At 51.4% G+C, this 14,259-nt stretch overlaps 1 protein-coding gene across 1 annotated transcript in view; it reads right to left on the bottom strand.

Annotated features, from left to right (window-relative positions):
• Positions 1-14,259, bottom strand: part of ankar (ankyrin and armadillo repeat containing) — a 397,884-nt gene that overhangs the window by 295,274 nt on the left and 88,351 nt on the right. Inside the window, exons 5-6 of the mRNA XM_072494724.1 lie at positions 13,868-13,983; positions 912-1,092 (exon numbers count right to left, since the gene is read on the bottom strand). Coding sequence (XP_072350825.1) covers positions 912-1,092; positions 13,868-13,983 — 297 coding nt within the window. The remainder of the gene's footprint in view (positions 1-911; positions 1,093-13,867; positions 13,984-14,259) is intronic.

Genomic DNA, 14,259 nt, shown 5'->3' with positions numbered 1-14,259 from the left:
TGTGTGGAGTTTTCACTTTCTCCCCATGTCTGCGTAGGTTTCCTCCCACAGTCCAAAGATGTGCAGGTTAGGTGGATTGGCCATGACTAAATTGCCCCTTAGTGTCCAGCAATGATTAATAAGAATAATAATCTTCATTAGTGTCACAAGTAGGCTTACACTTCAAAGAAGTTACCGGAAAATCCCCTAGTTGCCACACCATGACACCTGTACGGGTACACTGTGAGAGAACTCAGAATGTCCAATTCACCTAACAAGCATGTCTTTTGGGTCTTGTGGGAGGAAACCCAAGCAGACACGGGGAGAACGTACAAACTTTGCACAGATAGTGATCCAAGTCAGGAATCGAACCTGGGTCCCTAGCACTGTGAAGTAACAGTGCTAACCACTGTGCTACTGTGCCACCCACAGATTAATAGGAAGGTCAGGGGTTATGGCAGAAGGTTGGAGAATGGGGATGAGAAACATATCAGTCATAATTAAATGGTGGAGCAGACTCGATGGGCCGAATGGCCTAATTCTGCTCCTTTATCTTATATGCAGGTTAGTTGGGGGTGTGGGGATAGGTTGGGGGTGGTGGGGATAGGATGGGGGAGTGGGCCTAGGTAGACTGCTCTTTCAGAGGGTCGGTGCAGATTCGATGGGTTGAATGGTCTCCTTCTACATTGTAGAGATTCTATGATTCTATTTCATAATTATCATTTTAAAAAAAATTTAGAGTATCCAATTCCTTTTTCCAATTAAGGGGCAATTTAGCGTGGCCAATCCACCTATCCTGCAGATCTTTTTGGGTTGTGGGGGCGAAGCCCACGCAAACACGGTATTTCATAATTATCATGAGGAGCAATACAAAAATGTGCATAACTGTGTTTCTTAGTATTTTTGAGCTGCAAAAAAACCCAACATTTTACCTTGCATTTTACTGCTTTTTTATGACCAAACTTTTTCATTAATTGTTCATACATCTGGGCTCCATTTAATGGTAGCTTATCGGATTTGAGCAGTGGGATTGCTTCATTCAAAGGTCTCCACCATTGAACCTTCTGAAATGTCTGCAAGAGACTTTGCACTTCTATAGCGATTACATAATAGCTGTAACATTAAAACAAGACATTTTAAAACATGGATTCACAAGCAATTCTGTATAAACCTTCAAACATTCTAAGAATCAAAGCAAAAACAAAAAGATCTCTGATGGTTCTTCAGGCAAAAGTACTGTCCAGAAGGGGGCTAAAGTATCTACATCTTGAAATCCTATGGACTGAATTTTCAGGATGGTGGGTTCCTTAAAGAGTTCAGTAAGAAGTCTTACAACACCAGGTTAAAGTCCAACAGGTTTGTTTCAAATCACTAGCTTTTGGAGCACTACTCCTTCCTCAGATGAATGAAGAGGTATGTTCCAGAAACATATATAGAGACAGTCAAAGATGCAAGACAATGCTTTGAATGCTAGCATTTGCAGGTAATTAAGTCTTTACAGATCCAGAGATAGGGGTAACCCCAGGTTAAAGAGATGTGAATTGTCTCAAGCCAGGACAGTTGGTAGGATTTTGCAAGCCCAGGCCAGATGGTGGGGGATTAATGTAATGCGATATGAATCCAAGGTCCCGGTTGAGGCCGTACTCACGTGTGCGGAACTTGGCTATAAGTTTCTGCTCGGCGATTTTGCGTTGTCGCGCGTCCTGAAGGCCGCCTTGGAGAATGCTTACCCGGAGATCAGAGCCAGCTTATAATATTGACAAAGAGGAGACCGTCCCCAAGATTTGGTGATGCGGACCTGCAGAGGCTCCTGGACAAGGTGGAGGCCAGGAGGAATGTCCTGTTCCCCCAAGGGTCCTGGAGAATGGGCCATAGGGCAGCCAGTGCTGACTGGGACGAGGTGACGGCAGCTGTCAGTTCGGGGAGTGTGAGCAGGAGGACTGCCTCCAATGCCGAAAAAAGGTCAATGAACTACACCGGGCAGCATAAGTGAGTAGACACCAATGCCCCCCATTCACCCCAAGGGAACATCCCCATCTAATTCCCCATCTGACCCCCAACCCTCACTCAACTCGCTCCCCATTCGCTCCCCCAACCCTCCCTCCACACCCCCTTTTTTACCACCGTGAAGGACGCCTGTGGCTAACAATGTCCCCTCTGTATCTCCTCAGGAAAAGCTCTCCCATAATCATTGGGAGAGGGCCCTGACTGGAGGTGGTGTGCTGGACTTAAGAATCCTCACCACCTTAGATGATCATGCCCTGGAGGTGACTAGCGTGGCCGAGGACAGGGTGGTCACCAACATGGAGGCTGGGAGATGCCACAGACGTGATGATCCACCAGGTTCCACCCGGGGCACCTGTCAAACATGAGTTGTTTTTGCCTTACTGACTGACCCATCCCTCCCACTAATCCCATGCCCATTCTCCAGCATGTCCTCCAGCCAACAGCGACAGCCCATCCCAAGCGGCACCCTCTCCTGCCGCCCATGAGACCACCTGGGAGGGCAGCTCCGAGGATGCAACCGTTATAGTCGCGGCACAGTTGTCATTCCACCCTCCACCTGCACAGATAGACGAACCTTAGTGGGACATCATAGAATCATAGAATGTACAGTGCAGAAGGAGGCCATTCAGCTCATCAAGTCTGCACCGGCCTTCAGAAAGAGCACCCTACCTAAACTCAGTCCTCCACCCTATCCCCATACCCCACCTAATCCAACCTTTTTGGATACTAAGGGCAATTTAGCATAGCCAAACCACCTAACCTGCACATCTTTGGACTGTGGGAGGAAACCGGAGCACTCGGAGGAAACCCAGGCAGACACGGGGAGAACGTGCAGACTCCGTACAGACAGTGACCCAGGCTGGAATCGAACCTGGGACCCTGGAGCTGTGAAGCAAATGTGCTAACCACTATGCTACCATGTTAGTGGACAGGCTTCAGGGGCACAATCTGGTGAGAACCACACTGCTGCTGATGCACATCAGCTGGAGGCAGGAACCCCCAGGCGAGATAGCAGTTGGAGGGCTGCTGGATCCCAGGACCCAGCTTGGTCCCAGCCTGATGCTGAGTCTGTGGTACAGAGGTACTCTGAGCTGATGGAGACGATAGGGAGCAGCCGGGACTTTCAGAGGGAAATGTCAACATCACTCCAGCAGATCCATAGTCGCTTGGAGGAGTCCCAAAGGATGTGGGCGCAGGAGATGCCGCGAGTGTAATGATATGTATATAGGTACGCCAGTGAAGGGTTAATTATTACATCTCAGTGTAACGCAAACACTAGAGGGCAACTCCAGTTCCCAGTATAAATATCAGACCTCAGTGAATGCTGGATAGTTAGTGGAAAGTTAGCAGAGGAGATAGTTTGATCACAACATGAGGAATAGTTTAGATTAGAGAGAATTAACAAGAGGACATCATTTGTAATTACTAGATTATAGGTTACTGCTAGACAGAGTCAACCTTACCTTATTATTATTTGTAGCTCAGTAGTGTGTGCAAACTTTATTTAATTAATCGTTATCCAATAAATTAGTTTTGATTCAATCTAAAGATTGGCTGGATTCTCCGCATCCCCACGCCAAAATTGCTGAGAATCCAATTTCATGCCGATATCGGGTCTGACGCCGGTCCGGTGATTCTCCAGGACCCGAGAATGATGTGATCGCAGACTACGGCGTGCGTCTAGGGGCCCATTGACAGAGCCAGCCCAGCGATCCTCCACTCCTGACCGGCCGAGTTCCCGATGGTGTGGAAGGAACCAGGTATTGCCGGTCAGGATGCTGGCGTGAGTCCGCAGCCATCCTGGTGGGGGACGGAGGCATCAGACACCGGGTAGTGCCTTGTAGGCGGCCGGGGTTGAATTTTTGTGTCTGCCTCCACAGTGCGAGTCCGACATGGCGCTCAGCACGGCCGCTGGAGGCCGCCGCTGTGTGCATGCGCAGACTCAAAACCGGAAGTGCGGGGGCCCGTATCAGCAGCTAAAGCTGCATGAATTTCTCTGGGTCCATGCTAGCCCCCGGAAGGCCTTAAATTAACTGATCTTTTTTGCAGAAATCTCCAGAGTAAAACTCCAGTGTTTTTACGCCGGCGTGGGGATATAGTCTCATTTTGGGAGAATCAACTCAACGGACCATTCTGGAACAAAAGGCAAAGAACAACATATTACCAGCAGAGGTAATATAATGGCCGGAATGCTTGGCACTGAGGCCAACACTGCTAGGGTGGCGACCGCAGTGGAAAGCCTGGTGCACGACGCCAGCACCATTAGTGAAGGTATCCAAGGCATCGCGCAGTTGGTGTCGGCCATGGCAGAGGGTCTCGGCAGAATGTCCGACTCGCTGGGGGATGTAATCCAGTACCGGGCTTGATGGGATTTTCTGGGACATATCCTGCTCTCAGAGCTTGTCCCAGCGGCAGGTTGGCATTGCTAAGGCACTGCAGAGCATGGCCCAGTCACTGAGGAGCATCGCCGAGGGCACAACATGATGGTGCAGACCATGGTGAATCGCCAGGGCTGGCAGAGCCAGATGATGCAGGGGCAGCCAAGGGTCAAACCAGCTGCCCCTCCATCCCAAGGTGAAAACCAGAGACCTATGGACACCGACCGGGAGGAGGGGGCGCTGGGTGCCAACCCGGGCCCATCCCACAGAGTGGCGATGGTGACCACCAGCTCCCCCAAGTTCCACCCCTCTGATGAGGCCACGTCTTGAAGTCAGCACACGGGACAAGGTGTACAGTTGTGCATGTTTCACCAACAAGTGTGACGGGGCCCGCTGGCGGCATCAAAGGCCATGGGACGAGGTAGGAAGCTGGCTGCCTCCACCTCTGACGTGCATCCTGGGAAGACACCTAGATGTAGAGGTAGAGCTAGGCAGCAAAGCACGTTGAGGGTTACTGAGGGCACCGGGGGAGGGGGTGGGGGGTTGGGGGGGGAAGGAGGTAGGGGGTGGAGAGGGGGTTGGAGGGGGTGGGGGGGTGCGGCACCTTGGGAGAGTGTGGGCTTGTATTACACATTAAACACCCTTGTGCACAACCATTATGACACCTCTGTCACTTTTGTCCACAATGCGGGCTGACCTCGGATCCCTTGGCCCAACTCGCCAGGCATCCCCCTGTCCCCATGGCACCCACTCACCCTCTGGCCCTGGACATATCCCCGAGCTGTATCCCAACCTCTGGGTGTTCGGATGTTGGCTGCTGCGTGTGTGGTGTTGCCTCCTGCAGTGTTCAAGCATAGTGTCCAGGCATCAAGCTGTGATTGAGATGCTAAGCAGTGAGTTCCACATGCTACGTAGCCCGCCTACCACGATGTGTGAAGTGCTCACTTAACCATGATTGCCAATTCCCTATTAGCAATAGCCTTCAGCCGCATGGCCAGAGACCTTGGCAATTGGCGAAGGTTATGGGCGGTGATTGCAGCAGATGGGTAGGGACAAGGTGTGCCCCCAGAACGGGTAAACGTTATCCAGGAGTTGGCATGGTGGTGCCGCGAGCGGTTGTCCCCCGTTGCCCCCCCAACACTTCCCCCCCACCCTTCTATGGTGGCCCACTCCTACGGAAGGTCCCCCACCCCCAGCCGAGGGTCCCTCACCCCTCGCCAAACACTGGGTTGGCAAATCCAGAATCCCCATGCTCTTTGCCTGTGAGCAAATATGCCTACTCACCTCTTCGGCTCCCCACAGAAGCCAGGTTGACCTTTTTGAAAAGGAGTACTCATTGGCGCCAGTGTGATCACTTCCTGGGGAGGGCACTGGATATGGGCTGGCTCTCATTAATTGTATGGAAATAGGGCTTAAGTGGTGATAATTGGTTTCTTGCCACACTACAGCGAGGTCGCAATTTTGTCTACGGGAGTGGGCTGGTTGCATCACAAACTGTTTGGCACCTGGCGCAGTTCTCATTTCGGCTGGTTTAGCTAAGTTGGCAAGACAGCTGCTTTGTGATGCCGAACAAGGCCAGCAGCGCGGGTTCAATTCCCGTACCAGCTTACCCGAACAGGCGGCGGAATGTGGCGACTAGGGGCTTTTCACAGTAACTTCATACTTGTGACAATAAGAGGTTATTTATTTATTTTTGGCCTCTCCGCCACTCACTGGCCTCGTTTCACTTGAGCGAGAGCATAACCAGGCCAGAAAATTGTGTCCATTGTTTTTCGGTTGTTTGACAAACCATTCTCCCATTATGAAGTCTGACGACCAATTTGTATGGCAATGGAAGCCTAGTTGCATATGTTGGACATAGCTCTCATATTTTGTATAAGCGGGAGTGGGCAATCAAGCCACATTACAGTTGAGTTCAAGTCTGGATATCCCAGAAGGACTGAGGGAGCTTAGAGAGAGAGAATCAATTTGGAACAGAAAAGAAAAGAATGTGAGCAACCATGGAACAGGTCATGAAAACTGCCTCAGAGAAAAAGGATTCTGAAAGAGATGTCCTAACAGAAGAAAGACTGCTTCCTAAATGCAAGTTTTGCTTTGTATGTGCAAGTGGACGAAAGCTGTATTTACAGACAAAGTGTTGTCTTCATGGGAACTAGTGTTAAGGTTGAGAAACTGCATTTATTCTGTTAGTGTGGGTTACAGTGGGTGCTCAGCTTTGTCACTGTCTGGGTTCCCACAACTACAGGAAGTCACCAACAAGCAGATGTGGCAATGAAGGCACCGCAAAATCACCCTGCAACCCTCATCAACAGAAAGGGCTTGCACTCCGTCAATGTGCAGCTTGTATAAAACCACTAAAGGGTCATTATGCACAATTGTAAAAAAAACTCTCAGGGACCTGCTGTGATGTTTTCACATTTCACCAGTCAAGCCTTCCTCAGCTCTCCACATCTGTAAGTAGGGTTGACAGCTGGTTCCTTAGAGACAAGCACTACCCAACAAAGACTGGCTGATGAAACCCATTGGTGGATGAGACATTGATGTTCAGGAGAAATACAATCAAATGGCATTCAGGATGACAATGATGCCCTTTAGATACCTGGCAGATCTCAAACTGCACTTCAGCTTGCACCAGGAAGATATTGAGAATGGTAGTGGTGTGCCATACCCTGCACAACATAATTCAACAGTGAGGACTGGAGCTCCATAAAGAACCTGCTGAGCACAAAGCCTGTTCAGAGGAGAAGGAAGAGGAGTAACTTGATGTGGTGAAGGCACCAGCAGTAGTGCAAATAGCTGCCTGGGGTTCATGGATGGCCTAAGCAGGTTTTACTAAGATATCTTTTGTTTCAGGAAGTTCAACAATAAGTATTTATTGCCTATTAGAAACTAATAAATGCGCAGTAAAGGTCCAAGCTAGGAACAAACTCCATGCTGGCTTCTGCATAGGTCTCTGGACTCTGCCCATGTTAGTCTTTATATCACATTGTGAGCTGTACTGTACCCAGTTCAACATTAACCTCTATTATGCCAGAAACTCTCATATTATTCCCCCCCCCACCCCTAACTCTTTACCCAATGTATTTACATTACTATTAAGGTACCCCTTCTCCCTCACTTGAGTTTCTGTCTTTACAGATTCATGTGGGTGTGGAGGTTGCCGCTTTTTCCAGATCATGTTCGAGTAAATCTGGAGGAGTGTAAGGCTAGTTGCATATGTTGTTCATTTCGAAGTTGCATCGTAGATTGTCTTTCTAACACTTGGTTGTCTTCTTCTAATTCTATTTTTCTGTTCCTTGGAGTTGAATGGCTTCTTGTCAACTCTTGGCCTGATCTGTAAAAGGGTCTGTGGTTTATTCCATTCTTTCCAGAGAGTGTACACTTGGTTTATTCATGGTACAAACCCAGGGCACGATTCTTCCAAAATATTTCTAAGGGTAGTGGCGAGCGGGAGCTGCCGTGAGCCTCCCTGTGCTCAGCCCACCGAGACCGTCACCGCAATATAATGTTAACTGGCACACTGAATGAGGCCCCATGGGCTTCACACTGCAAATAAAGGCTGGCCAGCCGATTTGCCGTGACGCCCTCGTCAGCCCCGTGCTAACAAGGTAGAGCAGCACTTAAACTGCACGTGCACAGCTAACTTCACTCAGCTTTCAGCCATGGCGCCAAGATGATCGGCCCCATGATTTGGGGATGCAGACCTGGGGAAGCTTTTAGAGGCGGTCAAGGCCAGGAGGGATGTCCTGTTCCCCCGAGGGTCCCGGAGGGTGAGCCCCAGGGCAGCCAGTGCCACCTGGGATGAAGTGGCAGTGGCCATCAGCTCGGGCACCGTGACCAGAAGGACCAGCACCCAATGCTGCAAGAAAGTCAACGACCTATACTGGTCGCATGGCTGAGTTAGCACTGTCCTCCCCCTCCCCACATGAGCCTGCACCTGGCACCGCCCCCACCCAGCATTGTAGCGTGCCCTGGCCCGCACATGCTGCCCACTCCCCAAACTTCTCCCCAAAACCCTCTTCCAGCCACCCCCCCCCCCACTCAAAGCCCCCTTCCACCCCGGCCACTGCACTGAACTACTCCTCTGTGTTTTGTCAGCAATAATTTTGTTGTTTGATCTTGTACATTTAAATCATCCTGGTGATAGGATGATTTCACTATCAGAAGAGATGCCCATTCAAATCAATGAATGAAAAAGGGTTTTAAAAAGTCACACAATTAAGCTGGAAATACACATTAATAACTGCATATTGAATTGAGCCATGTTTTTGTTCGCTTCCCTCAGCTTGAGACAAAATTAACATCATAGAATTTACAGTGCAGAAGGAGGCCATTCGACCCATTGAGTCTGCACCAACCCTTGGAAAGAGCACCCTACTTAAGCCCACCCTATCCCTGTAACCCAGAAACCTCACCTAAACTTTTTGGACACTAAAGACAATTTAGCACGGCCAATCCACCTACCCTGCACATCTTTGGACTGTGGGACGAAACCGGACTACCCGGTGGAAATCCACGCAGACATGGGGAGAACGTGCAGACTCCACACAGACAGTGACCCAAGCCCGGAATTGAACCTGGGACCCGGGAGCTGTGAAGCAATAGTGCTGCCTGCACTGTGCTACCGTGCTGTCCCCACTGTGCTAACGTGCTGCCCCCACTGTGCTACCGTGCTGCCCTCACTGTGCTACCATACTGCCCCCACTGTGCTACCGTGCTGCGCCTACTGTGCTACCGTGCTGCCCCCACTGTGCTACTGTGCTGCCTCGCTGTGCTACCGTGCCGCCCCCATTGTGCTACTATGCTGCCCCCACTGTGCTACCATGCTGCCCCCACTGTGCTACTGTGCTGCCTCGCTGTGCTACCGTGCCGCTCCCACTGTGCTACCGTGCCGCCCCCACTGTGCTACCATGCTGCACCCACTGTGCTACCGTGCCGCCCCCACTGAGCTACCGTGCCGCCCCCACTGTGCTACCGTGCTGCTCCTACTGTGCTACCGTGCCGCCCCACTGTGCTACCGTGCCGCCCCCGCTGTGCTACAGTGCCGCCCCACTGAGCTACCGTGCCGCCCCACTGAGCTACCATGCCGCCCCCACTGTGCTACCGTGCCGCCCCCACTGAGCTACCGTGCCGCCCCACTGAGCTACCATGCCGCCCCCACTGTGCTACCATGCTGCCCCCACTGTGCTACCATGCTGCCCCCACTGTGCTACCGTGCCGCCCCCACTGAGCTACCGTGCCGCCCCCACTGTGCTACCGTGCTGCTCCTACTGTGCTACCGTGCTGCCTCACTGTGCTACCGTACCGCCCCCACTGTGCTACCGTGCTGCTCCTACTGTGCTACCGTGCCGCCCTCACTGTGCTACCGTGCTGCTCCTACTGTGCTACCGTGCCGCTCCCACTGTGCTACCGTGCCGCCCCCACTGTGCTACCATGCTGCCCCCACTGTGCTACCGTGCCGCCCCCACTGTGCTACCGTGCCGCCCCCACTGTGCTACCGTGCTGCTCCTACTGTGCTACCGTGCTGCCCCCACTGTGCTACCATGCTACCCCCACTGTGCTACCGTGCTGCTCCTACTGTGCTACCGTGCTGCCCCCACTGTGCTACCGTGCCGCCCCCACTGTGCTACCGTGCCGCTCCCACTGTACTACCGTGCCGCCCCACTGTGCTACCGGGCTGCGGCCACTGTGCTACCATGCTGCCCCCACTGTGCTACCGTGCCGCCCCCACTGTGCTACCGTGCCGCCCCCACTGTGCTACCGTGCTGCTCCTACTGTGCTACCGTGCTGCCCCCACTGTGCTACCGTGCCGCCCCCACTGTGCTACCGTGCTGCCCCCACTGTGCTACCGTGCCGCCCCCACTGTGCTACCGTGCCGCCCCCACTGAGCTACCATGCCGCCCCCACTGTGCTACCGTGCTGCTCCTACTGTGCTACCGTGCTGCCTCACTGTGCTACCGTACCGCCCCCACTGTGCTACCGTGCTGCTCCTACTGTGCTACCGTGCCGCCCTCACTGTGCTACCGTGCTGCTCCTACTGTGCTACCGTGCCGCTCCCACTGTGCTACCGTGCCGCCCCCACTGTGCTACCATGCTGCCCCCACTGTGCTACCGTGCCGCCCCCACTGTGCTACCGTGCCGCCCCCACTGTGCTACCGTGCTGCTCCTACTGTGCTACCGTGCTGCCCCCACTGTGCTACCATGCTACCCCCACTGTGCTACCGTGCTGCTCCTACTGTGCTACCGTGCTGCCCCCACTGTGCTACCGTGCCGCCCCCACTGTGCTACCGTGCCGCTCCCACTGTACTACCGTGCCGCCCCACTGTGCTACCGGGCTGCGGCCACTGTGCTACCATGCTGCCCCCACTGTGCTACCGTGCCGCCCCCACTGTGCTACCGTGCCGCCCCCACTGTGCTACCGTGCTGCTCCTACTGTGCTACCGTGCTGCCCCCACTGTGCTACCATGCTACCCCCACTGTGCTACCGTGCTGCTCCTACTGTGCTACCGTGCTGCCCCCACTGTGCTACCGTGCCGCCCCCACTGTGCTACCGTGCCGCTCCCACTGTACTACCATGCCGCCCCACTGTGCTACCGGGCTGCGGCCACTGTGCTACCATGCTGCCCCCACTGTGCTACCGTGCCGCCCCCACTGTGCGACTGTGCCGCCCCACTGTGCTACCGTGCCGCAGCCACTGTGCTTCCGTGCCGCCCCTACTGTGCTACCGTGCTGCCTCACTGTGCTACCGTGCCGCCCCCACTGTACTACCGTGCCGCCCCACTGTGCGTCCGTGCCGCCCCTACTGTGCTACCATGCTGCCTCACTGTGTTACTGTGCTGCCCCCACTGTACTACCGTGCCACCCCCACTGTACTACCGTGCCGCCCCTCTGTGCTACCGTGCCGCGCCCACTGTGCTTCCGTGCCGCCCCTACTGTGCTACCATGCTGCCTCACTGTGCTACTGTGCTGCCCTTGTGTACTACCGTGCTGCCCCCATTGTGCTACCATGCTGCCATCACTTTGACAAAATGATCAGTTCACCGTCGCTTGTGTGTCACAACATCAGAACAAAATTATATTTAAACAATAGTACCAGGAGAGACGTGATCAGATTACTTTGCTCACAGAATGATTGGATACGTGAATTGTGAGAGAGAAAAAACCCCAGGAAATGATGAAAATGTAAATGAAAACAGAAAATGCTGGATAAGCTCAGCAGGTCTGGCAGCATCTGTTGAGAGAGAAACAGGGTCTTGAACGAGTACTTTTCTTCAGTATTTACCAATGAGAGGGGCCATATTGTTGGAGAGGACAGTGTGAAACAGACTGGTAAACTCAAGGAAATACTTATTAGGAAGTTGGGCATTTTGAAAAACTTGAGGATAATCAAGTCCCCCGGGCCTGACGGGATATATTCAAGGATTCTATGGGAAGCAAGAGATTAAATTGCAGAGCCGTTGGCAATGATCTTTTCATCCTCACCGTCAACAGGGGTGGTACCAGGGGATTGGAGAGTGGCGAATGTCGTGCCCCTGTTCAAAAAAGGGACTAGGGATGAGCCTGGGAATTACAGGATAGTTAGTCTTACTTCGGTGGTAGGCAAAGTAATGGAAAGGGTACTGAAGGATAGGATTTCTGAGCATCTGGAAAGACACTGTTTGATTAGGGATAGTCAGCACAGATTTGTGAGGGGTAGGTCTTGCCTTACAAGTCTTATTGAATTCTTTGAGGAGGTGACCAAGCATGTGGATGAAGGTAAAGCAGTGGATGTAGTGTACATGGATTTTAGTAAGGCATTTGATAAGGTTCCCCATGGTAGGCTTATGCAGAAAGTAAGGAGGCATGGGATAGTGGGAAATTTGGCCAGTTGGATAACGAACTGGCTAACCGATAGAAGTCAGAGAGCGGTGGTGGATGGCAAATATTCAGCCTGGGTCCCAGTTACCAGTGGCATACCACAGGGATCAGTTCTGGGTCCTCCGCTGTTTGTGATTTTCATTAATGACTTGGATGAGGGAGTTGAAGGGTGGGTCAGTAAATTTGCAGATGATACAAAGATTGGTGGAGTTGTGGTTAGTGAGGAGGGCTGTTGTCGGCTGCAAAGAGACATAGATAGGATGAAGAGCTGGGCTGAGAAGTGGCAGATGGAGTTTAACCCTGAAAAGTGTGAATGTCCATTTTGGAAGGACAAATATGAATGCGGAATACAGGGTTAACGGTAGAGTTCTTGGCAATGTGGAGGAGCAGAGAAATCTTGGGGTCTATGTTCATACATCTTTGTAAGTTGCCACTCAAGTGGATAGAGCTGTGAAGAAGGCCTATGGTGTGCTAGCGTTCATGAACAGAAGGATTGAATTTAAGAGCCGTGAGGTGATGATGCAGCTGTACAAAACTTTGGTCAGGCCACATTTGGAGTACTGTGTACAGTTCTGGTCGCCTCATTTTAGGAAGGATGTGGAAGCTTTGGAAAAGGTGCAAAGGAGATTTACCAGGATGTTGCCTGGAATGGAGAGTAGGTCTTACGAGGAAAGGTTGAGGGTGCTAGGCCTTTTCTCATTAGAACGGAGAAGGATGAGGGGCGACTTGATAGAGGTTTATAAGATGATCAGGGGAATAGATAGAGTAGACAGTCAGAGACTTTTTCCCCGGGTGGAACAAACCATTACAAGGGGACATAAATTTAAGGTGAATGGTGGAAGATATAGGGGGGGATATTCAGAGGTAGGTTATTTACCCAGAGAGTAGTGGGGGCATGGAATGCTCTGCCTGTGGAAGTAGTTGAGTCAAAAACATTAGGGACCTTCAAGCAGCTATTGGATAGGTACATGGATTACCGTAGAATGATATAGTGTAGATTAATTTGTTCTTAAAGGCAGCACGGTAGCATTGTGGATAGCACAATTGCTTCACAGCTCCAGGGTCCCAGGTTCGATTCCGGCTTGGGTCACTGTCTGTGCGGAGTCTGCACATCCTCCCCGTGTGTGCGTGGGTTTCCTCCGGGTGCTCCGGTTTCCTCCCACAGTCCAAAGATGTGCAGGTTAGGTGGATTGGCCATGATAAATTGCCCTTAGTGTCCAAAATTGCCCTTAGTGTTGGGTGGAGGTGTTGACCTTGTGTAGGGTGCTCTTTCCAAGAGCTGGTGCAGACTCGATGGGCCGAATGGCCTCCTTCTGCACTGTAAATTCTATGATAATCTATGATTAATCTAGGACAAAGGTTCGGCACAACATCGTGGGCCGAAGGGCCTGTTCTGTGCTGTATTTTTCTATGTTCTATGTTCTATATGGACTTGAAACGTTAAATCTGTTTCTCTCTCCACAGATGCTACCAGACCTGCTGAGTTTATCTCGCATTTTGTGTTTATATTTCAGTTTTTTGATTTTACGTAAATGAAAACAGTTGGGGTAAGTATTATCATTCAATATTAACATTACAGTCTCGTGCACAGGACAGGTTTTGTAATGACATGAAAACCTTTTTTAAAAACCAAGATTCTTACCTACCTTTGCCCTTCAAACTTCATAATTGGTATGGTATGTTGACCTCTGAGTAACATATCAGGTTTGAACAATTGTTTCAAATAGTTCATAGCTTGGGTCTGGAGATCATTAAAGGCAGCCTGTGGCAAAACAGTGATAATTATAAAACATAAATGACCTACATTTTATTTACTGTATTAAGGAATTCAATTTGCCAAAAAAAATGTCCATATAAAATAGTGCATTGCAACTTGTTCTCTCTCCCACCATTCCTGAACACAATCATTCATGCAGAAATAATTTCAATATGCCAGTAACCCTTTGACTCCTCACTCAAATGTGATTTTTCATGTGTGTGTCATCCACTATCAGCACATTCATATTCCAACACAGCTCACTGGACAGCAAAATGCATG

The sequence above is a fragment of the Scyliorhinus torazame genome, chromosome 2, assembly GCF_047496885.1.
Source record: "Scyliorhinus torazame isolate Kashiwa2021f chromosome 2, sScyTor2.1, whole genome shotgun sequence".
Taxonomy (NCBI): domain Eukaryota; kingdom Metazoa; phylum Chordata; class Chondrichthyes; order Carcharhiniformes; family Scyliorhinidae; genus Scyliorhinus; species Scyliorhinus torazame.
The sequence above is the reverse complement of the archived record's forward strand: the minus strand, read 5'-3'. Positions and strand labels throughout refer to the sequence as shown.